Source organism: Polyodon spathula, chromosome 4 (genome assembly GCF_017654505.1).
Source record: "Polyodon spathula isolate WHYD16114869_AA chromosome 4, ASM1765450v1, whole genome shotgun sequence".
Classification (NCBI taxonomy): Eukaryota; Metazoa; Chordata; class Actinopteri; order Acipenseriformes; family Polyodontidae; genus Polyodon; species Polyodon spathula.
Window position 1 is genome coordinate 93,419,941 of NC_054537.1, and position 23,005 is coordinate 93,442,945.

General features: G+C 37.3%; 1 protein-coding gene across 1 annotated transcript in view; it reads left to right on the plus strand.

Annotated features, from left to right (window-relative positions):
* LOC121315143 (gamma-aminobutyric acid type B receptor subunit 2-like) overlaps positions 1-23,005 on the plus strand; it is a 270,582-nt gene that overhangs the window by 137,317 nt on the left and 110,260 nt on the right. The window contains exon 4 of the mRNA XM_041249098.1: positions 16,127-16,228. Coding sequence (XP_041105032.1) covers positions 16,127-16,228 — 102 coding nt within the window. The remainder of the gene's footprint in view (positions 1-16,126; positions 16,229-23,005) is intronic.

Below are 23,005 nucleotides of genomic sequence, written 5' to 3' on the forward strand. Positions count from 1 at the left end.
ATGGACAACTAGAGACATAGCGAAGGTAACATCATGAGTTTCTTGTAAATTTTTCAGGGTGTTGTAGCATTTGTATGTAGTTTCAACTCAACCTGCAGTGATAATACATGGCAATTACAAATGGTAAAGTATACTTACTGTTTCAATTCGGTGAACCTGTCATCGATGTTGTATGTTGTAATGAAACTATATACGGTATGCTGTGTTGTAATGTACATGTCTTTTCTGTATGCACTCACCTTGTACCGCCCCTTTGCTGTAGAGTATTGTTTCTTCAGACGCTGTATTGCATTATGTAAGTTTATTACAGTTAAGTAGAAGACTCAAACTGACAATGCGTGATCTGGGACTCCTTAATGAATAAACCCAGCTTGACTGCCAGAGAAACTGTTTTTGTGTTTTCACTCCTACCTCCTTACATTATGGAACTGGGTAGTAAATGTTATTTCCTAATTGCTTATGCCTCAAAAGTATAGAAAATGGCTATTATTCCCCACAAACTTTGCTTTTGTGACCAGGACAGTGATATTTCAAAATATCACTATTTCCAATGGGAAAATGGGTGCCATGACTGTACCACCCTATAACCTGTTCCTCAGTATAAAGGGCTCAACCCTAACTATAGGGTAGTGAGTAGTTTTTTGAGATTTATAATTATACTGTAAATACAGTATAATTGTAAATCTCGAAAAACTACTCACTTCTAAATCTTTTGTAGTCATCTTTGTATTACTTTAGTATAAATACATGTTAATTTGGATTCATGTGTTGTTTTTTTCTGACTTTATGTGAACGAAAAGACACACATTTGCCCATTTTCCCATTGGAAATAGTGATATTTTGAAATATCACTGTCCTGGTCACAAAAGCAAAGTTTGTGGGGAATAATAGCCATTTTCTATACTTTTGAGGCATAAGCAATTAGGAAATAACACTTACTACCCAGGAACAAAAATTGTGTTACATAGTGTTATGTCACCTGCTAGCCTTGCTGCTGCCTTCCCTTGTGCATAATACAATATTATAGAGCCGCTATAGTTAGGGTTGAGTAGGCAGTTTAATGTTAAACTTCAATTTGTGTACTTTAACAACTTTGACATTTCGTTCTGCTTGGACGTGCGGATTCCGAGATCCAGATAGTGAAATTATTATTTATTTATTTATTTTTAAGCTGTGTTTATTGCTGTTTTTTTTTTTTTTTTTTTTTTTTTTTTTTTTTTGTCAGTCTCCAGCTCCAAAACGGTTTTTAATTTTTATTTGACAATTTTAGGGTACAAGGGGGCTGGCCCAGAATAGTGCCTTTTTCTGATTTGATGAAAAAAAATAAAACTGTTCCTGAGTTATAGGGATTTTACATTTAGATTCTGAGCATGCTCAGTGCTGCTCTTGCAGTTAGATGTTAGAATCTTGAAAAAGGAATTGGCCTCATGGGAAAATATTCTTTTTTGCGAGGGCCTATCTTCTTTCTTTAGGTTGTGCTGCAGCAGGGCCCAGTAAATCTCAGCGCCGGCACTGGGTGGGGTTGGGGCTAAGATCGCTAAACACTTTGTGTGAATAGGTGAAGAAAAAACTAATCATCAGTGAGCCCTTTATACTGAGGAACAGGTTATAGGGTGGTACAGTCATGGCTCCCATTTGCCCCATAATGCCATTACACTAACACTAGTATTCTCATTATAAGATGGAACATAAATAGCACAGTCTCCTAGCTATGACTCCCAACTACAGAGTTATAAAGGGGAGCATTGTATATATAAACCTGTGTCAGTGTTTAACATATATACACCTGTGACGTGTTGTGGCAATGTTTCCCCACTCCTGTGTGCATTTCGGTGTTTGTGGCAGAGCAAAGCTCTGCCCTTTAAATTGGCAGAGATGGGGTTAACTTCCCCTACCTGCCTGGGTTTATTATGTTCAGGTGGCTGGGGTTGATTAGTTGATTAGGTTGATTAACGATCAATCAGCGCCCAGCCACCTGATATAAAAGGAGGCCTCTGCTTCTCATTTGGAGAGGAGGGAGCTGAGGAAGCAGGTTGGTTTTTTTTTGGTTGCTTGGAAAGTTTGAATCCAGTGAAGGCATTGCCCAGCCTGGAAATTGTTATTTTTGTAAGTTTTGCTTTTTGTCTTTCTTTGTGTTGAAATTGCTTTGTTTTGGCCCTTGTGCCCTTTCATTTTTGTGTTCATTTATAATAAAATAGTTATTTTTTTTTGAACTGCAGTCTGTCTCTGGGCCTCTTTCCACTCGCCAGCCTGCCACAGTGTTGTATGTTGCTTGTTGTGTGTTAATGTTGGTGCATAGTCATTGGTGCATGGGATACGCGCATGTGGATTATGCGCACAAGTGTTTAAAATGTATATTTGTATTTAGGCACGAGGATTGCACAGCACTTCATGTGCAGGTAAAATGTAATAATATGTGTGCACAGGGAATTGCACTTTTATTAATTTACGTGCAGTTGTACCAAGACTCCAATTGAATGATTAGCAATCGAGTCTCGGTACAGCTGCATAAAAGCAACATGTTTCCACTCACTCGGAGTTGTGTGTTTGGTGAGTGGAGAACAGGATTGGAGATAGAAGTAACAATAATAAGAATAGTTAAAGTTACAATATCAGCTCACAGTGTTTGTCTGTACAGTCCATTTTGTTTGTCTCTCTATTTTGGCTAAAGTGCTGTGTCCTGTGTTTTGTTTGTCTTACAACCTTTTTAATATGGGAAGAATGCATAATAGTGACACCAACATCACACAGTACCTCTATGAATTCCACTACCATGACCAATGTCTCTTGTGGCATCCACATGTTTAGTGTGCATCAGTTTGTTGGGTGGGGGGAGGGGAACTGCATGCAGGGCAGCATGAGGGGCAGTGTATATGTATGGTCAATCGTGAGACACAGGTGCATGACAGAAGGACTACCAATAGTGCTGTAATATGAATCTATGTCCTAGCATAACTTTCTCTTTGTATGGAACTTTAAGAACGGGACACCCATGCGACAGATGTATGATACAATGATATTGTCACCTGCAAAAATGGAAGTGTATGAGGTACACTGTTATGAAACTGTGTTTACTGGATGAACAACAGAATACAGTTCAATCACAGTTGTGCTGTATACATTGTGCTGTAATACCAGTATGCTCTGTCTATATATATATATATATATATATATATATATATATATATATATATATATATATATATATATATATATATATATATATATATATAGTTGAAATGTATTTTTTCATCAAGTAGATATTTTAATAAGTAAGGGGTAAATAACTTCAAATGCCATTATTATTATTATTATTATTATTATTTTTTTTTTTTTTTTGTGGTGGTGTTTGTTCCATTATTGTGTATTCTCCAAAGATGTACTCATTTTTTTTATAACTATATTGAGCGTGTGAGGCAGCAGAGTTCAAAGGTAACAGACGCACATGATTTGTCTAGAATGTGGGAGTACAGTGCAAGCTATCTGGTGGCAATTAGGGAGTTCTAAGCAGCCACTGTATATAGAAAATGAGTAAGATTGAATATTTGGAGCAACAGAACTAGGAATCACAAAGAATGATTCTAAATATCAAAAACATTTCATTTAACCCTATTTGGTCCTTTAAGAAGCAGATGGGAAATACAAGGCTTTGCTTTTTTTTTTTTTTTTTTTTTTGATTACTAACTGGCTCTTTGTCCCAATGTACTATTATTTATGTTTTTATAACAACTGTTTGCAGTTACTTGCAATTCGGGAATATAACACACAGAACATTTTGTTTATTTGTACAAAGTGTGGAGAAAGCCAAGACAGAGAGGCCACCGATAAAATTGGATTAACTACAATGATAAAATATGATTATGTTTAAGTAAAAGCATTGAAGTGAAACTCAGAATGCGTTTAATGTGTTCACACTGAAAAGCTCAATGAATCAATGAATGGTTATTAATTTTCAGACTTTGAGGAAAGGATGTTTGAAGATGTTGATTTCAACCCACAATTTCCATCAGTGAAGCTCCACCAACACACCCATAAGAGGCCCATAAATCAACCCTCCTGATGTTCCAGACATTTGTGCTGAATTGTGCTGAAATTCTTTGTAGCACTGTCTCATTTCATTAATTGTCTAGTCCTCTCGCCCCCATTGTTTTTTTTAATTTTGTTTTATTTTTTATTTTAGTTTTGAGACTACTCACCCCTGCGCGTGTCACAATATCTGATATCAAGCAGTCCGTTCTGGGAAGATTAACTGCTGCTGATGCAGATTATTTGAATTACTGTTGATGTGCAGGCTTTACCACTGGCAGCTGTCCATTCTCCACGGTAATATTAATGGAGTATGAAAGGAGTCAGGGGACTTCTTTTTCCCCTGTTTAAAAGCAGAATTCTACGTGGTACAGCCTAACAAGCTTGCGGAGTGTCCATGCCAAGCCTCTCAATTTGATAGTTTTGTGTTTTATTAATGGCACAGTGCACATAAAAGCCACTCTGTGCCGGCGAGAGAAATACTGAGAGCCAAAACACTGCAAGTGGGGGAGTTAGGGGGTTTCCGCCTGGCTATCCTTCTAATAAATGGCTTTGCATTTGTCACCTCATGGACCAAGTGTCTTCACTGAGTGAGACTCAACATTTGTCATCATGGGTTTTACAATGACGTTGAAACGCAGCCTGGCATACAAGACACACAACAGGAACAGCAAATGCAGGAGCCATAGCCCCAGTGAAATTCGATTAATGCTGGGGAGAGCAATTTCCACAAATTAAACAAAAATCAAATAAAAAGGTACTGGTCCTTTAAGCAGGTCCTTTAAGTAGGAGCTTGCAAAACTCATCCACTGAGATAGTTATTAGAGTGGCAAGCAATGAGTGCAGAGGCACATACTCTCCTTGAGTCTCAGGTTCAATTGACTCCAATACATAAGGCCAGGTTAAATTGGGGGAAAAATGACGAATTTACCCTGACCACATGTCACACACATATTGTCATATTTTTTTCTGTATGAATGATTTATGTGTTGAATGCTTTATCATACTTTTCCTTTGTCTATACTATCCCATACTATGCTAGTGTACGCTTCTACTTTGGTATACCACAGTAAACTTATAGAGATTGAGTAATGACATTTTTTTTTTTTTTTTTGGTGTCCTCCAACAGTGAAGCGGTCAATCAAGAACAGCATTTATTATTTAAGGATTTTTATTTTGTACTTGTTGATCCCCTTTCTGACATCGCCCTGAAGCAAATAGCTGCAAGGTCAACCACAGCCTGTGCATGCTAATGCCAACACCTGTTTCTGCAGATTGAGAAAGATTAACCAATGCAAGGTTATATCAAGTATGACCCACAATCTCTCCTGAGAAGGGCAGCCCTGTAGCTGATTGCAAAAAAGATCAGGAATACAGAAATTGCACAGTGTTCAAATTGAACTCACAGCACTGTATCGCACAAAATCCAATTTCATCTTTTATACTGATGCCATTGTCGTATTTCCGTTCAGGTTGTTGTAACATCATAACTGAACTCAAAATATTGAAAACTGGTATTCAGAATATCTAAACTTGTGGAAAAGTATTCAGTGAGAAACTGAAAACAGAGTCTTGTGAGCTTGCAATGCTGAAAATTCCCTCCAATGTATGTGATTTAGAGAATGATAGGGTATAACTCCTATAAGTACAATGAAGTGTGCATGAAATCAGTATTTCATAAATGTAACTTTCTAAATGACCTATTTTGAAGGGAAAGGCTCTGAGAGGAATATAGAATGTTTAACTGGATAAACACCTTTGTTAGATGAAGAAGTACTCCCAGTACTGGTCTGAATAGCTTCTTTTTAGTTCTTGTTATAATGATTGTATTTATTTTGAAACATTCATCAACAATGAGAGTGTGCCCTTGGTTGATTGCCCTTGAAGATTTCCAAACTTATAATATCTCTCTGTGGCAGAGCAAAGCTCTGCCCTTTTTAATTTGGCAGGGATGGGGTTAATTTCCCCTACCTGCCTGGGTTTGTTATGTTCGGGTGGCTGGGGTTGATCAGTTGATTAGGTTAATTAACAATCAATCAGCGCCCAGCCACCTGACATAAAAGGAGGCCTCTGCTTCCTCATCTCCCTCCTCTTCAATGAGAAGCAGATACCTCCTTTTATGTCAGGTGGCTGGGCGCTGACTGATCGTTAATTAACCTAATCAACTAATCAATCCCAGCCACCTGAACATAATAAACCCAGGCAGGTAGGAGAAATTAATCCCATCCCTGCCAAATTAAAAAGGGCAGAGCTTTGCTCTGCCACAGAGAGATATTATAAGTTTGGAAATCTTCAAGGGCAATCAACCAAGGGCACACTCTCATTGTTCACAATAACTATATTAAATTAGCCACAACACCTGCCAATTGTAAGGAGTCAAACTTGATCGAGCCTGTGGGCCTCACTTATCGGTGTCGCTATGGTTACAGAGAAAGGCTCACTCCCTTTTACCTCTTATAACAACTTTGCAGATTCAGTACAATTACAAATAAGTTTAAAACAGAAAGAATAAAAGACTACACTCCTTCCCTTTCTGGTTGTCATAGAGAGTAGGCCAGCTGCCTCCAAACCTATGTGTCGAATCCTATTAACCTGTTCTGTTCCTACAGATTGAGATTGGTTTTAATTGTTGTTGGACAATGTCATAAATATTATACCATTTCTAAGGTAATTTGCTGTAAAGAAGTGATGTGAGTTTTGACAGAGCAATCGAGTCAAACGCAACATTTCCCAAACGTTATTCCGCTGTCTGGTTTTAGTATGTCACTGGCTGAGAATTTAAACCATCAGCAAAACTGCCAGAACTGAGAGTAAAGCAGATGAAAAGAATGTATACACTTGTCATCTCTGTGTACATTACAGTATAATTGCACTGTGACAGGGCAGAGAACCTGCACACTGAGAAATGTTTGTTTCGTGGAAAAACAACACTGTGATAGCCGTAGCTTTAATGTTGGTTTTTAGGGTTTATTTTGACGAGTTTTTGTTTCCTAATGTTTTGTTTGAACTTTTAATTTGTTACTGTGTTTTGTTTGATTTATTTGTGAATAAAATTGCACCTAGACACTTTGAACTGAAGTTCTGAGTCTGGGGTTTTTGCTATTTGTGCCACTGGCCAGCCTTGACCGCACGCCACTATGCCACACCTATAGGAGAATGCCCTTATGTGGAGGGTTGTGTCCATAGTGTCCATAGTGAGATCAGCACAGGGGCTTCTGGGAGGGATTATTTAGAAGCACTATGTGGGGTTTTATTCTTGATTGCTGTTTACTATCACAGCTTTATAGTATGTATTGCTGTGCCATTTAATCATAACCCTTTGGTTATATAGCTGGCTTTTAGACTCAGCTGCCTCAACTTAACTACCGAGAAAGAAGCATGACAATACAGGGGTAAAGACAATTCAATGGCCTGACTTCTTGGTGGAGTTACATTGCCAGCCTATGGGGAAATCCTTTGTTTGCAATTGCAGAGCTGTTGAAGAGAGCTGACTTGTTTCATGAACAGTAAGCATCTCTCTCTCTCTCTCTCTCTCTCTCTCTCTCTCTCTCTCTCTCTCTCTCTCTCTCTCTCTCTCTCTCTCTCTCTGGGTTATTATGTGTTTTTGCCTCTCCGTTGGTTGGGTACAGTAGGTAGGCTCCTGCCGAGATCAGTTAAACAAACACTTCATCTCTCCTACTTCCTGCTGAGCTCCATACATTCTGTTTTTTTTTTTTTCAATTAGCGTTATTTTTGTCTCTTGGATGCACAGAGGCTTTGGTAAGTAGCTAAACCCCCCTAATTAGAATCGTGCAAGTTAATCTCTTATCAAAATTAAACCAGTCAATTGTTCATACAAACTTCCACTTTCCCACATGTTGCAAGGCAGTGACATGCTGAAGCAAGCAAGAAAGTGGGCTGTGAAATGAAACACCTGGAGACGAGGGGAGTGGCAAATTTGAATGGGTCTGTTTACATTGAATACAAAGCATTGTTTGAATTGGAATTAGGTGTTATCTCAGCTATAAATACACAAATAATTTGTCCACCTGTCCATTGTAAGGGGCGCTGATCGATCTTTCTACAATGAAAGATTGATTTATTAGTGATTTTAACAGACAATGCAGATGACAGAAACAGATCTTGTCTGAAAGGAGCCCCTTGCTAATGAATTGTTTTCAACCACAGATGTATTAAAATATTAAGAGTCCAATGCACTAATCAAATTATAGGCTCATAATACACAACTGCCTTATTCCAACACTGGACTATTTTTTGTGAAATAAAAATACAAACTGTTAAAGATAATATGCACACAGAGGTTGGCCATCTCATACTTGGGGAAACCAATATCTGACTATATTACAAAACCACAATATATTATTGCATTAAAGAAGAGTAAGTTAGCATGTTGTTTTGTTGTAATTATTAGTGTTATTTCATTAATTATTTTGTTTTTAATTGCTGTTTTTTCTGTAATTATCTAGTTGTTCTCATCTTTCAATAATGTATTTTTTCAATTAACTTATGAACATCATGTGGTATATAACAACAAGTGTATATATATATATATATATATATATATATATATATATATATATATATATATAATATATATATATATATGTCACACAAAAACACAAAAAGTCAACAATCATGCTCACTCATCAAAGAATATCACATTCCACATCTCTCTTCTCTTGAGAAAACTTCACAGAATCTAATGTCACTTTTACCTTTCTGTACATGAAACAACATGAAAGGAGTATGCTGTAACTGCGGTTGTCTGTCACTTTATTTTGGTTTTATTCAATATATCCTGGAGTAACAGTGGCTGGTGAAATATGAGGCACCTGCTAAAACCCTGTTAAGATTGTATAGGGCTTACCATGGGCAAACAGGAAGACACCAGGACTTAACTTTAGTTAAACAACAGCATAAAACAATTCCATGAATTTGAAGCTTTATTATTAACTTCACGGATTGTGTCAGTTAATCTGATTAGCGTGATCATTATCGCACAGATACTCTTTAAATTGGTTTTCAACCACAACATCATTATATATACAAGAAATAGCTGGTAATAGCCTCTGGGTTGGGCATTCATGCTTAATTGAACCTTTATATATATATAACTCATTCTTTAATGCTTTCTGAAACTATGTCATTGTTTAATATGACTTATAGATAGACCCAGGCCCTGTGAAGAGTTAATAAATAACAAAAATAAATCAGACCATGTTTTCAGACCAACACTGCATTCGCAATATTTTATGAAATTAGCAACTCCTTCATATTTCAGCTCCCACTGTAGCCCACATAGTGATGTCAGAGTAGACTAGATATATTTACAGGTCATGCTCCTAGTAGAAAAAATAATCCAGGTATTATAAATCAAGCCTTGTGACTTTATTATTACAATGTTGTATGTACAACACATTTATAGTCATGCTCACAGTCAACCAACCCTAATCGATAGTTTATGGAATTACAGTATAGGTCCACTTTTGCATAATAATTTGCATAATACTTGAATTCTTATCCACTCTGGCCACATGGTATAAAAGAATCTTACTGTTTCCGACATAAAACATACATACGGTTATATATATATATATATATATATATATATATTAATATAGAGCTATATATATATATAATATATATATATATATATATATATATATATATATATTACACAGCATCCTGCTTGTATGTGAACAATTATAAACGACTGTTACCTAACAAAGAATGAAATACATGTGTTAATATGTTTGTAAGTTAGCTATTACAACATAAAAATAAAAAGCCAGTGCTCCTTAGTGTTCTTGCATGCCTGGGAACATACTTTACATCAAACACAAATTACTGTAAATATAAAATAATTCTCTGTATTTATAAACTAATTGCAACCATATAGCAATCTACTTTAAATATATCAGAAAAAAATCTAACAAATCATCCCTGTAGATGTGTAAATTGTAGTGAAAGCATTTACTTGATAAATTAACAGTAAACCTATAACAATACTAAAATAACAATTTACTGTACTTGTATTATACTTTTAAATGTGTCAGTCTTTGTTTTGCTGTCCATGGTGCTGAAACTACTTACACCTGTCGCATTGACATGCTTTGTTTCTGTTTCATAGAAACACGCTATAGATCAGGGGTGGCCAATCACAGTCCGGGTTTAACAGGTTAATTGAGATCAGTAACTTTAGGGTCTGGATGACTCTTTAATTTGTTAAATTAAGCCATTTAGAACAGGGTTAGAACACAGACCAGGAGTGGAAAAGCCATCCACGACCATGATTGGCCACCCCTATACTAGAAAAAATATTAGATATTTCTGCTCAGTCTCTCAGTCTGAGCTAATGCAGATTGTTAGATGAGATGTATTATATGTGTAATTATTACATGCCTGGCCCCCAGAAATAACTATATGGAAAATATAAATGAGGTGTGAACTAGGGTTCGTGGCAGGCCTGAAGGGTCACTGTTTCTATTCCTCTTGAAATTTCTACATTTGGCAGTTGCTGAGTATATTATAGAGATGGATGTCAACCCAGTGGCTCTGTTCCCAGTGGGTCTGTTCCAAGAGTGGTGTTTTATAAATATCACCTTTATTTTAAGACTCTAAAATCTTAGATTACAGTAGTGTGACCTTGGGAGTCCTATTTAAAAACAAGTGCAAGGCAGATTTTCTGAATAGGAATTAAAAAAAGAAAAACAAATATATTATTCATATAAAACTACCAGGGTTGCTCAGAATAATAGTTTACCAGCTCCCATCCACAACTAACTCTAGGATTAATTATGGTGCCGCTGTCCTTTGTTGCTGCGTTGTAAGTGGTTTTATTACCGGTGAAATAATTTTAGTCCTCTCAGAAAATCTGCTTTTGCCCCAGCACTTGTTTCTCAATAAGTGCCCTTTGCCAAAAATGTGCATCCTTAAAACACATTTTATTTCTTGTAATTTGACTGACAAAATCATAGAGATTATTTTTTTATTATTATTATTATTTGTGACCTGTTCCCACAAAATCAGTGACATATGACCCCCCTGACAAAAAATGAGTTATATATTCCAAAAATAGTACAGATTCACCTCCTTCAAATGACACCAAATGTATTTATATCTTTACAAATGACAAAGTTACAACATTTTAAAGTCCAGCATAAGACAAATCCTAATTCTGAGAAATTCATGAAAAAAGTAAAGCAAGAGTTTTCAAGTATGTACATTTGCAATGTCCTTAGCAACATATATTCAGGTTTATGCTAGATATTTACAATTTGTCAGGCTTTAAGAGATTGGTCTACTTTAATTAATACTACAATTTTTTCTATTTTTTTCTATTTTCACCTCTGTAGCAAGAGGAATGATGGCGACATGCGACTGATTTTATGGGAGCAGGTCACATTTGTGCATGACTATAAGTGGATTTTGTACTTTTTGTCAAAATCTAGCATGCGTTTTCACAGATTAGGTCAAAACACAATTTTTATGATTAAAAATTAGAGGAACTGGAGATTTCTATCCATTTAATACAAGTAAAATCTTAAATATTTGGGTGTTATCCATCTGCCCTGGCATGTTCTGATCATTGTCTTCTGAAGATCAGCATCTGGAAAGCTGATAATCTCCAATAAATGGCATATTGATTTGTCCACAAAACTCTTAATATTGTATAATCTACAACATGTACGCTGCCTTTGTGTCAAAGAAACCAGGGCCAAGTCTTGTTATAGTAGGTGAAATAAGGTGAACCAGGGCATAACCATGCACTCCACTGTACTCACCACTGATATTTTGCATCTTGAAAGGGAAAAAAGGGATTAAATAAGGAATTATACATATTAACTCTAGGGTGATGTTTGGGGATTATTGGGGGAAGTTTGCGATATTTACACCTCCCAAACAAACTTTACTGATTAGGGAGTATGCCACAATTCAGTACTGCCCCCTGCCCCCTCCTGTAGCAGTCTTCGTATTGATGAACATCCAGCATCTCCAGTGAGATTGCCTGCCTATAGCTATGGCCAATAGTTCTGCATCACCCTATAGAATTAACTAATTACTTCAAAAAGGTGAATGAAACCTGCTGAATAATGTTACGTTAACATACTGAATTGCATACCGATTTGTAGTTTTCGCTATAATTAATGAAAAACTGACAAAAATTGAAAAATATGACATTTCGAAATGTAACATGAAATATTGTACTACTATTATTGCTTCCGGTAGACTTGCAATATCATTTTGTAGTTTCTTTGATTACATGGTGATAAATAAAAGATCTAAAGTATGTTCATATAGTTTTTTTTATTATTATTATGTCTCAGTCACAAATTTATGTGCATAGGCCTTGTTATAACCACTTTGTGGTCATTTAAAAGATTATAGCTCCACTGACTAGAATCACTTGCTAAAGACTCCACTTTTGCAATGAAAAATATCAACTTGCACAATGATAAAAAAGACAGTGAATTTGAAATTGGTAAAGTGTACACTGATCACATTAATAATATAGAGATGGCTATGAATTAAAGATCACTGTAGCTTCTCCAAATGTGGAATGGTATCACTACATATGTGTGTCTGATGGCTGACAATAGAAGTCACCTGTACAGGCATCTTGAATTTGTCTGCTTCATCCAGTTGTATGCATAGTCTTCTAATTTAGGGATTGCAGTTGGCTTATCCCCACTATTTGTTTAAAATATAGGACAACTGTTTTTTCTTTGTCACCGAGACAGAGCTGTTTTTATTCACATCTGCATAAAATCTCTCTTACTGCCTGAAACACCAATTTGATTGTTTTGGCAGTTAACCTGAAAAAACAAGTGTGGCTATAAATATCTAAAAGTGAAATCCTTCCAGAACTCTAATAAACTAAGTAATATTTGACACACACACACACACACACACACAAACACACACACATATGTGTTATATGTTGCGTGTGGTGGGTTAATGTTGGTGTATAGTCATTGGTACACAAGATATAAATGGGTCTGTGTAACACGAGGGTTTTAAAATATATTTGTATTTAGCCATGATGATTGCGCATCACTCCACGTGCAGATTAAAAAGTATATAGTGTGTGGACACGGGAGTGCACTTTATTAATTCACGTGCAGTTGTACTGAGATTCCAATTCAATGATTGATTAGCAATCGAATCTCGGTACAGCTCCATAAAAGCAGCATGTTTTCACTCACTCGGGGTTGGGTGTTCGGTGAGTGGAGAACGGGTGGGGAGAAGGAGAAAACAAAAAGTAAATAATTAATTTAACACACCGTGTTTGTCTGTTCATCCGCTGTTTGTTAATGTCTGTTTCGTTTAGTGTTAATTCATTTTGGTTGTCTGTTTATTTTGGCCTCAAGTGCCTTGTGCTGTTTTTGTTCAACCTTTTATTTTCTGTTTGTTCATTTATCAAATGCTGAACGCAAGCAAGCGCTCAGCTTCACCAAACTCCACGTCTCTGTCTCTTCTCTGTTTCTGGTCTGACGTCACCCACTACATCCGTCTTTGTGACAGTGCCCTTAGGATATTTGTAACAAATCAAGTTAAAGTCTTCATCTGGTAGCATTACATAGACAGTATATCCAGAACTATAAAAACTCAATGGTAGAAATGTAGTCATATAAAAAGAAACAATCTCTGCTTTCTCAGTGTCAATAAAAAAGTAGAGTTGTTTGTTAAGTGCCTCTTGTTCCATTAGATCCTTTATTTTTAACAAGTTTCTGTGTCATAGACAAAGAACGTGGTAGTAGGACAATTTGGTGCCATATAATGAAGGACCTCTTATCTGTGTTTCCTAGCGAACTGCAGATGAGGTATTGAACCATCAATCACAACTCTGTCAAACTACGATATGCAGGGTGCTGTTTTTTAAAAATCAAAACCTGGTTTGATAGATCCACTGAATGTGTTACTATAAATTTGACGCTGGTGTGCTATGAGGAGTTTTCTGATGTGCTGCTCACTGCAGTATTAGCATGTTTTTACCAGGAACTATTGTTATTGCTAATCAATGCAATGGCATGTTAAATAGATGGACAGAAAACCAGTTGCCTTAATAGCGAATAATACCAGGTTTACCTTCCCTATTACAGACGTGCAACAGGGCGTGGGTACAGTGGAGGCCTATACCTCCAGCTTTACCCCAGGACCAGTAAACACTGTGAAATGCAGCGCTCTGTTTGATAGGGTGTCATGCAGAGCGCTTACTGTCTTCTCCTAGCTAAATCGAGAACTTTCTGTCATTTTAAAAGCTGTTTTCTACCTTTGATAATCTTCCTGTTGTGTGCCATTGAAGTGTTCATTTTTGATGTACAGTAAAGCTTTTAAAGATTTGTGTCTGGTTTATGTCCTGTCCTTTCAAGGGTACAGATGCAGTGTTCTGCAACACACTAGTCTTTTTAGATAGTATATTATTTTACCAAAGTAAAGTGTAGAGAATCACTGAAAAGTGACAAAAAGAGTAAAAGCCATGGCTGGATTGTGTAATGGTTGGAAAACTATGGGAAACAGCAAAATTACCGCACTAATTTACCATGGTACAGTTAAAGTAGCGAACTCTCCCTCTGCTCAAAGAGTCACCCATTGCAAAGATTTTTGTTTTGCAATATTTTTTAAACACTTAACATTGTGTGACTTTATCTAATAAAAACAAAGATCAATAATAACAGCTTAATTTAAATAATAGATTTGTCAAAGGATTTAATGTTTTAGTGATATGACTGATTTAGCAATATTTGCAAAAATGTTTTTCTAAAAAGCGGGCCATAATAGTTTTTATTACTGAAATGAAAATATTTACAGAAATGGTTCCTTGGTGATTAGGGGAGAGTGATCGTATTCAAAGAGGTTACTTTGGGGGTCTGGTTTAAGCTCAATCATTTTTGCCACCTCGTCCTTTGTAATGCATCCACTGATTTATTAATACCATCTTATGCTGGCTACAGTGCACTCCAGTGCTGAGCAATACTCAACTTACAATTAGAAGCCCATGCAGAGGACTTACAAGGAACAACAGGTAGGCCTAATAACAATGCAGGCGATCAAGTGTTGCTGTACTGTAGTGAGAATACTTTTCCCTGTGTGCATGCATGGCCACTGCAGGACATAACAGTAAGTTACAATGAATTGGGCAAATTAAAATACATTTTATTTATCTCAGTAATGTCCATGCATTGTGTCTGGGTTAAACTCTGTTAGCTTGGTGGCCTCAGCCATCCACCCAGGGCTTTTCATAAGAACATAAGAGCGTTTACAAATGAGAGGAAGCCATTCGGCCCATCTTGCTTGTTTGGTTGTTAGTAGCTTATTGATCCCAAAATCTTATCAAGCAGCTTCTTGAAGGATCCCAAGGTGTCAGCTTCAACAACATTACTGGGTAGTTGATTCCAGACCCTCATGATTCTCTGTGTAAAAAAGTGCCTCCTATTTTCTGTTCTGAATGCCCCTTTGTCTAATTTACATTTGTGACCCCTGGTCACAAATGGAGCTTAGATACAAATGGAACGGCTTGGTAGAAGCTGTCATAGAGACTGCCGCCACAGTACCTGACTGAAGCCAGTGCCATTGAGCCTCACCTGTCACAAGCACTACATTTCACAAGCAGTGGTTTAGCAGCACTATAAATGCATGGCAAGTGATATTTCACTGCAATTGTTTTTATAGAGGCCTATAGGCCACAAGCTTCTTTCTTCCCTCAAATTAGCGTGCTTGAGTTGTCACATTGAAGTGAAGTTAATAGTCACAAAAAAAAGATAAATTAATGAATGTACAGTAATGAAGTTCGCCATTGAAGTGACTGCAGGATAATTGAAAGTAAATGAAAGCAGTCATCACTCTTCCCTGTCACCATCACCGGCAAGGATCAGCTCATTGGCTCTGGTGATGGGTACTGTGGTAATTGTGGAGCTGTTCTGCAGGTATGTTGCAATCAGGTGATTTTGGTGCTTGGCAGGGGGGGAGTTGGGAAGGAAATTGAAGCATTAATCATGTTGCTCCTTATCAGATTGATATAGGGGCGAGCTAGACTTTTCCCTCATACTGTAAGTGCTTGTCAGTTTATTCACTCCAACTGTCTCTCGTTTCCTGATAGGTGAGAAACGACCTGACCAGCAAACTGGAGAAGGCAGATATTAGAATTGCTGACACCGAGAGCTTCTCTAATGATCCCTGTATCAATGTGAAGAAGCTCAAGGTAAGTAAGCTGGGTGGTGTTGAGTTGGTGCTGCATGTCATTTGAATATGAACATGAAAGATGCTCCTGGTTATTGTTTCTGATGTGTATCTGAAGTCTTTGATTAAGGTCACACCTACTTTTCTTTCTGGTAAATAAAAAGAAATTCTGTGAAAGCAGGGAGTTAATTAAGTATACCTGTGTCCACAAGCAAAAGACAGCAGGAGGCTACAGAAATATTGGGCCCTAGTTCTATTTAGCAACAATGGCAACAAGTTTTAACATTACAAAAGTAACAGCAAACGCTCTGGCCTACAACTAAGCATTTTTTTTTTCAATAAAGTTTATATTACATCTTTTTTTTTTGTTATAATTGTGCATGGAATGCATTAACCCTGTAATGCCCAGGTCTGTATCAAATTCAAATTCATATTCAAAAGAGATTTTCTTGCCATGACGAAGAAATTTAAATCAAAACGGTTTTGCCAAATGTGTTGCTTACACGTAAACGAATATGTTTCTGTTTTATGTACATGCAGATCCGAATTCCGTTTAAATAAAATAAAATCAAGTAAAACCATAACCAGGGTCTTATTATTTGTCCCCCCCCCCCCAAATTATTGCAGAACTAAAACCCCCCTGGGGGGAAATAATTTATTACCCCCCCACCCCACCCCCCTCTTCCTCCTGTCTTATGATACAATGTGTCATATATGTGAGAGTGTAATATGATACAGTGCTTAGCCATCCCTTTATATTATTATTTTTCACAAGCAAGAATGCAGTACATTAGCTGTTTCCCGACAGGGAAAAACTGTGTTTTGTACAATAAATGGAATCAAGTTACATAAATATAGTAGCTTTTCTCATTTAAAAATGCTTGTGCATTACAGGGTTAAAACCATTTCTGCTCCTGAATTTACAGCTATGACAATGTCATGAAACATGTTATTAATAACTGTCTCTTTTTCAGTACAGCATACATTAACTATTCTTTCAAAGAAAAGAAAAGCAAATATTGTAAAAATATCTTTCTCACCATTTTTCATTAGTTTTAGGTGTACTAAATTTGTGTAGCATGAAACTTTCCTGGTCAGAACAATACCCCACAATGGTTATAAATTAGATATGTGAGAAAATGTAATTTACACAAACATATGTAATGAATGAGTGCTTGCAAAGTAAAACAGCGACCCAGCTGCTCAAAGCCTAGGTTAAGATCGCACCTGTCACTTGAGAACTGCAGTTTTTATATGTATTAAATTCACACTCAGCAGGAAAAAGTGTGGCAGCACATTGTACAGTAATTACTTTACACCAACAATTTAAATTATTCATTTGCTAGAATTTGTGAATATCATTTCTAACTCTTTTTTTATTTTCACCTGAAATACATTTCCATGCTTCTCAGTGTCTTTGTGTAATCCATACCCTTATAACACCTTGAGAATAATGTCTTCAAACCCGTGTGGGCTGCAGTGGATTACAATGAAACCTGAACTGACTGCTCTGCTCACCACAGGGATCTGTGGTTGCTTAGGACAGGTGGATGCTTAATCAAGGTGCCCCTGCCATTCACTTATATTGAACACAGAATATGTGTGCTCTGGGGTTTACTGTGTGGTTATTAGTCCAGGTGGTTGTAAATACAGGTTTTACTGTCATAAAACATGTGGTCATGTAGCATTCACACACTCCCAAGGGCAAAAACTAAAAGACTGGGTTTAAACTGCATTTAAACTGCGGTTTAGGAAACAGGTAATTTTTTTTTTTTTTTTTTTTTTTATATAGGGAGCAATAACTGATTATGCTTCCTTGCAATAATCATTCTCAACTTTTAACTGAACCAAGGTTATGTGGATTTAGTGTCCTTACAGGTAACAGATTATTTCCACGTTGGTAGCTTTTTCCAATTTAAATTTTTGCATCTGTCTGTTACTGTATGTCACTTTGGATTTAAAGTGACAAAACTCTCAGGACATACTTATATCACTGACAACCAGGGCTTGCAGGTCTAGTTCTGATTAAAGTTTGCCATCACTGTGCTGGACATAAATAGCTGCAAGTCAAACTATTTTATTTTTAATAGTGTGAAAAAAAAGTGTAACTAATAAGGGATGATTTTAAAATACATTCAAGGCTTGCCCATTGTGAAGTGACTGTGACAGCTTCACAGTTCAACACCACTCATAGGTTGAATAAATTGTGTTAATTAAAGTAAAGGGACTGTGAGGTACAGTTGTGTATTTAATAACAGATCATAATCATTAAACCAGCAAATTTAATAAATAATTCTAAAATCGAAGCTGATCAGCTTTAAGGTATATACATTTATTGGGGGAAAAAATAACAGCATGAGATAAGACTAAATGGTGGAAACAAAGTTAAAAGTACTGTAAATGCATTTTAATAACTTTTACAAATTAAATATTAATTTGACATCAGAAAATATATACTGTACACAGTTGCTACCTGTATCAGAATGTGATTAATTATTTATAATGCTTTTTTAATGAAACGCTGCAGTTTAAAATAACAAAATAATTTCATATTATATTTCATTTTTTTTTTTTTTTTAAATACAATTAAAATGTAATAATATACTGTATGTTCAAATTAATTGCATGATAAAAACAAAGTTCATAATTGGCAATATTAGATTTTAGGAAATTAGAACTTTGCATTAAACGTTTGAAGGTTTGTAAGGAACAAGCTGTTCAGTTAAGGGATATTTTTACTTTGGTGCCACTCAATTTGACAAGGTATCTAATTTAGTTAGAAAGTAAAAATCCCTGTGGTCCCACAGCGTCTGCTGCTACAGTGCTGTGGCAGTCTACTTCCAGAATGTGCATGCAGTTCAGTGCTGAGCATTTTACACCCCCATGTGAGACAGGAATAGCTCTGCAGTGAGCAGATAGCATGTACGCTTGTAGCTTAAAGTCACTTATCAAAAGATGCAGTGGCAGTTGCCCAGATACTGGCTGCCCCTGTAAAGAGAAATGGAAAAACAGCTTGCTGCTTAGATCTTTGATACATAAACAGGGTGCCAAGCTTGTTCATCTATTAATAGAGCCGTACCATCTCTAAGTGCAATCTGCCAGTGGGCTTGAACTGCAGTGAACAATAATTGCATTCTGAAGCTTGTCTGATTGGCTGTGGAAGAATCCAACACGTTGTTAGTTTCAAGCCTCTGACAAAACAACTGCTTTTCTTTCTTAACACAATTTTACCCTCAATAAAAATATATAATATATTCAGGGGCAATACATTTTGGACTTCTCAATTACACTGTGTGCAATGTTTAAGCCAAGGCCACTGTATTATATCCCGCCCCTTATCTGTCTCTCATACTGTCATTTGACCTTACGGTGACAGATTATCATCTTTTATGCATCCATTCCTCCATCTATCCATCTACCTTGTACCTACAGCAGTCTGTCTGTCTGTTAGTGTCTGCATTCATCTATCAGCACACATGTGGCAGAACAAGAGCCCTGCCTGTAAATAAAGTATGGGTGTGTGTCTGTGTTTTGGTAGTGGTTGGCAGGGATGGGGTTAATTTCTGTCCATGCCAAATACATGTGAGAATGTGACTTTTCCCAAACAGGATCATTGGTTCTAAATGGGAACAGCCACATGCTACAAAAAGAAAACCCAAAGCTCCATTCATTGTGAGGGGGTTGTCAGAGAGAGAGAGAGAGAGAGAGAGAGAGAGAGAGAGAGAGAGAGAGAGAGAGAGAGGTGGGGGGGGGGTTTGCCTCAGGCAGCTACACAGCTCAGTCATTTTTCACAGCTACTGTACAGTGTAAAATCATCCATTCCCAGGCTATAGCTTGGTATGGGGGTTTTCAAGAAAACAAAATGACAGGGAACTGAATAAATAACACTTTCTCTGCCAGATCAAAATGGTTAACATGTCGAAAACAGAAAGTATTGATTAGAGGAGAAACCTCAAAATGGAGCACGGTAACCAGTGGAGTACCACATGGATCAATATAAGGTCCTCTGCTCTTCCTAATCTACATTAATGACTTAGATTCTGGTATAGTAAGCAAACCTGTTACATTTGCAGACTACACAATAATAGGAGGAGTGGCAAACACTACTGCAGCAGCAAAGATCATTCAGAATGATCTAGACAGGATTTAGAACTGGCAAATAACATTTAATATAGAAAAGTGTAAGGTACTGCACGCAGGCAGTTACAATGTCCATTATAAATAACATATGGGAGATACTGAAATTGAAGAAGGAATCTATGAAAAAGACTCAGAAAGGTCTTCATCTAGATAATGTGGGGAAGCTATAAAAAAGGCCAACAAAATGCTCAGACATATAGTGAAAAGTGTTGGATTTAAATCAAGGGGAAGTAATGTTAAAACTTTACAATGCATTAGTAAGACCTCATCTAGAATATTGTGTTCAGTTCTGGTCATCTCGCTACAAAAAGGATATTGCTGCTTTAGAAAGAGTGGCACATCATATGCAGACATGCTTAAAGAATTCAATCTATTCAGTCTTGAACAAAGAAGACTATGTGGCAATCTGATTTAAGCATTCAAAATTCTAAAAGGTATTGATAATGTCGACCAAGGGGACTTTTTCAACCTGAAACAAGAAACAAGGACCAGGGGTCGCAAATGGAGATTAGATAAAGGGGCATTCAGAACAGAAAATAGGAGGCACTTTTTTACAAAGAGAATTGTGGGAGTCTGGAATCAACTCCCCAGGAATGTTGTTGAAGCTGACACCCTGGGATCCTTCAAGATTCTGGGATCAATAAGCTACTAACAACCAAATGAGCAAGATAGGCTGAATGGCCTCCTCTCGTTTATAAACATTCTTATGTTCTTCTTATGTTCTTTTGAGGGGGAGACCAGCACTGTGGGCAACAGGGGCTACTGCTTCGGAACCAAGCGCTCTGATAAAAAAAACTAGTCAAGAACTGGGACATAGCTGGAATAAAAGAGGCCTGTAAACCACTCAGGATCTTTTCTACAAATCACACTGATTTGATGTTAAGTGCTATGGCTAACTCCCTGCTGGCTTTCTATTTAAATATAATGAAACCAATCAAGCCAAGCTTAGCAAAACCTGCTTTAATAAAACACTGAAGACATATGTGCAGGCCCGGTACACCTCCTCTCTGCACTGACCATCCAGCTGCCTCTCAAACTCTGCAATCTCACTCTCTAACTCACTGACCACTGCATCTACTGACCTGGTGACACTCTGGGTGTCTTGCTGACAAAATACTTAAATTTGGATCTTTCCGATATCCCACCACTGTCTCAGACTGGCATATTTATTTATTTGTTTTCTCCAGTTCTCCAAAATAATTTAAAATATATTGGTGAATTGTTTGTCTTCCACTAGTGTTGTGTTAAAGTGCCAGTACGATTTTGAATGTGTTTTGCTTGGTAATGACATAGTAGCAGATACAAAGTGATGATCAGAAATAGAGTTTGGTGAGATACTAAAAAAAACAGGTCCAAACGTGCCCCTGACAGCTGATTCTGATTGACTTTAATCCAAGTGTATTGTTTACTGGTGGGATGAAAATTCCTCCAGATGTCAACCTGGTCAAAAGTGTTTAATACAGTGGCCAGCTCCCTAACAGAATGGGGATTGGGCTCCCCCCATGACCAGTATCGCAATGCCCCAGCACCTGATCCCCCCCGCCCCCCCGCCCCCACGTTAGGAGCTAACATTAATAAACTTAATTAAAAAGCCACCATATTTTACCTCTACTTTTAAAAGTCTTCCTTGAACAATTTAATCTATTATTAAGATTTCTACCTGAAAACCTGGAGAAAATGAAACAGCCACCCCTGCATTGACATTTGAGCTGTAACTTAAAACACAGTCGCCCCCTCCCCCACCCCCCGGCCTGCAAGAGCTAGTGCAGTCTGAGTGCGTCTCCTGCAATAAAATCACGTTTGCTCATTTAATATTTAAACAATCGAATCGCTGCGCTCAGATTAAAATCTCTCTCCCCATTTACATTAAAAGAGCCTAAAATAATTTTCTCCATTGATAAAAATAGATTGCTCAACAATAAAAAGAATAAAGACATAAAAATATAAGTATTCCAGGTAAAATTAGCCATTAAAATTGATTAGAAGAGTTCAACAGTTTCCTCACTGAGCTCATATGCATTTTCAGTCTGAATCTTTTTTTTTTTTTTTTAAATCAAATTCAGAGTACAACATTTGCAGAGTATAGAAACTTTTCTAGTCTGTGAAGAAGGGTTTTACCTCTAGTCACCTCTTACCTTTTGTTTTAACGAGGAAAGTGCTAATTTCTTTAATACTATATAATTTGCCCTTACCGGTTTGGCTGGCTGAGATGTCAGAGAGCTGTGAGGTGTCGGAGAAATTCCCATCTTCCTCTTCTCCCTCCTCATATAACGACATCTCCTCCTCGTCCTCCTCGTCCTCTGCCTCAACCGTTGCCGGCTCCTCCACCACTGCCGACTCCCCGGGCTGGGAGGAGCCACCCTGGACAGGATCCCCACCAGAGCTGGCTTGAACTCCAGACTCTCACACCTCTCCTGTACAGCTGGATATCTCCTCTGGGGCCAACAGAGATTCACCTCCGTTGACCCCACCCGATACCTCAACCTGAGATAATGGATCAGTAGGTAGGGAATCACCTTCTCCACCCTCCTCCATCTGGCTGCTCTGTCCCACCACAGTGCTGGGTTGAGAATCCTCTGCTGCTGCCATGAGAAACCATAGGTCCCCAAATCGACTCCCCCTGCCCACCGCTTATTCCCCAACACCTTGAACTGTCCCT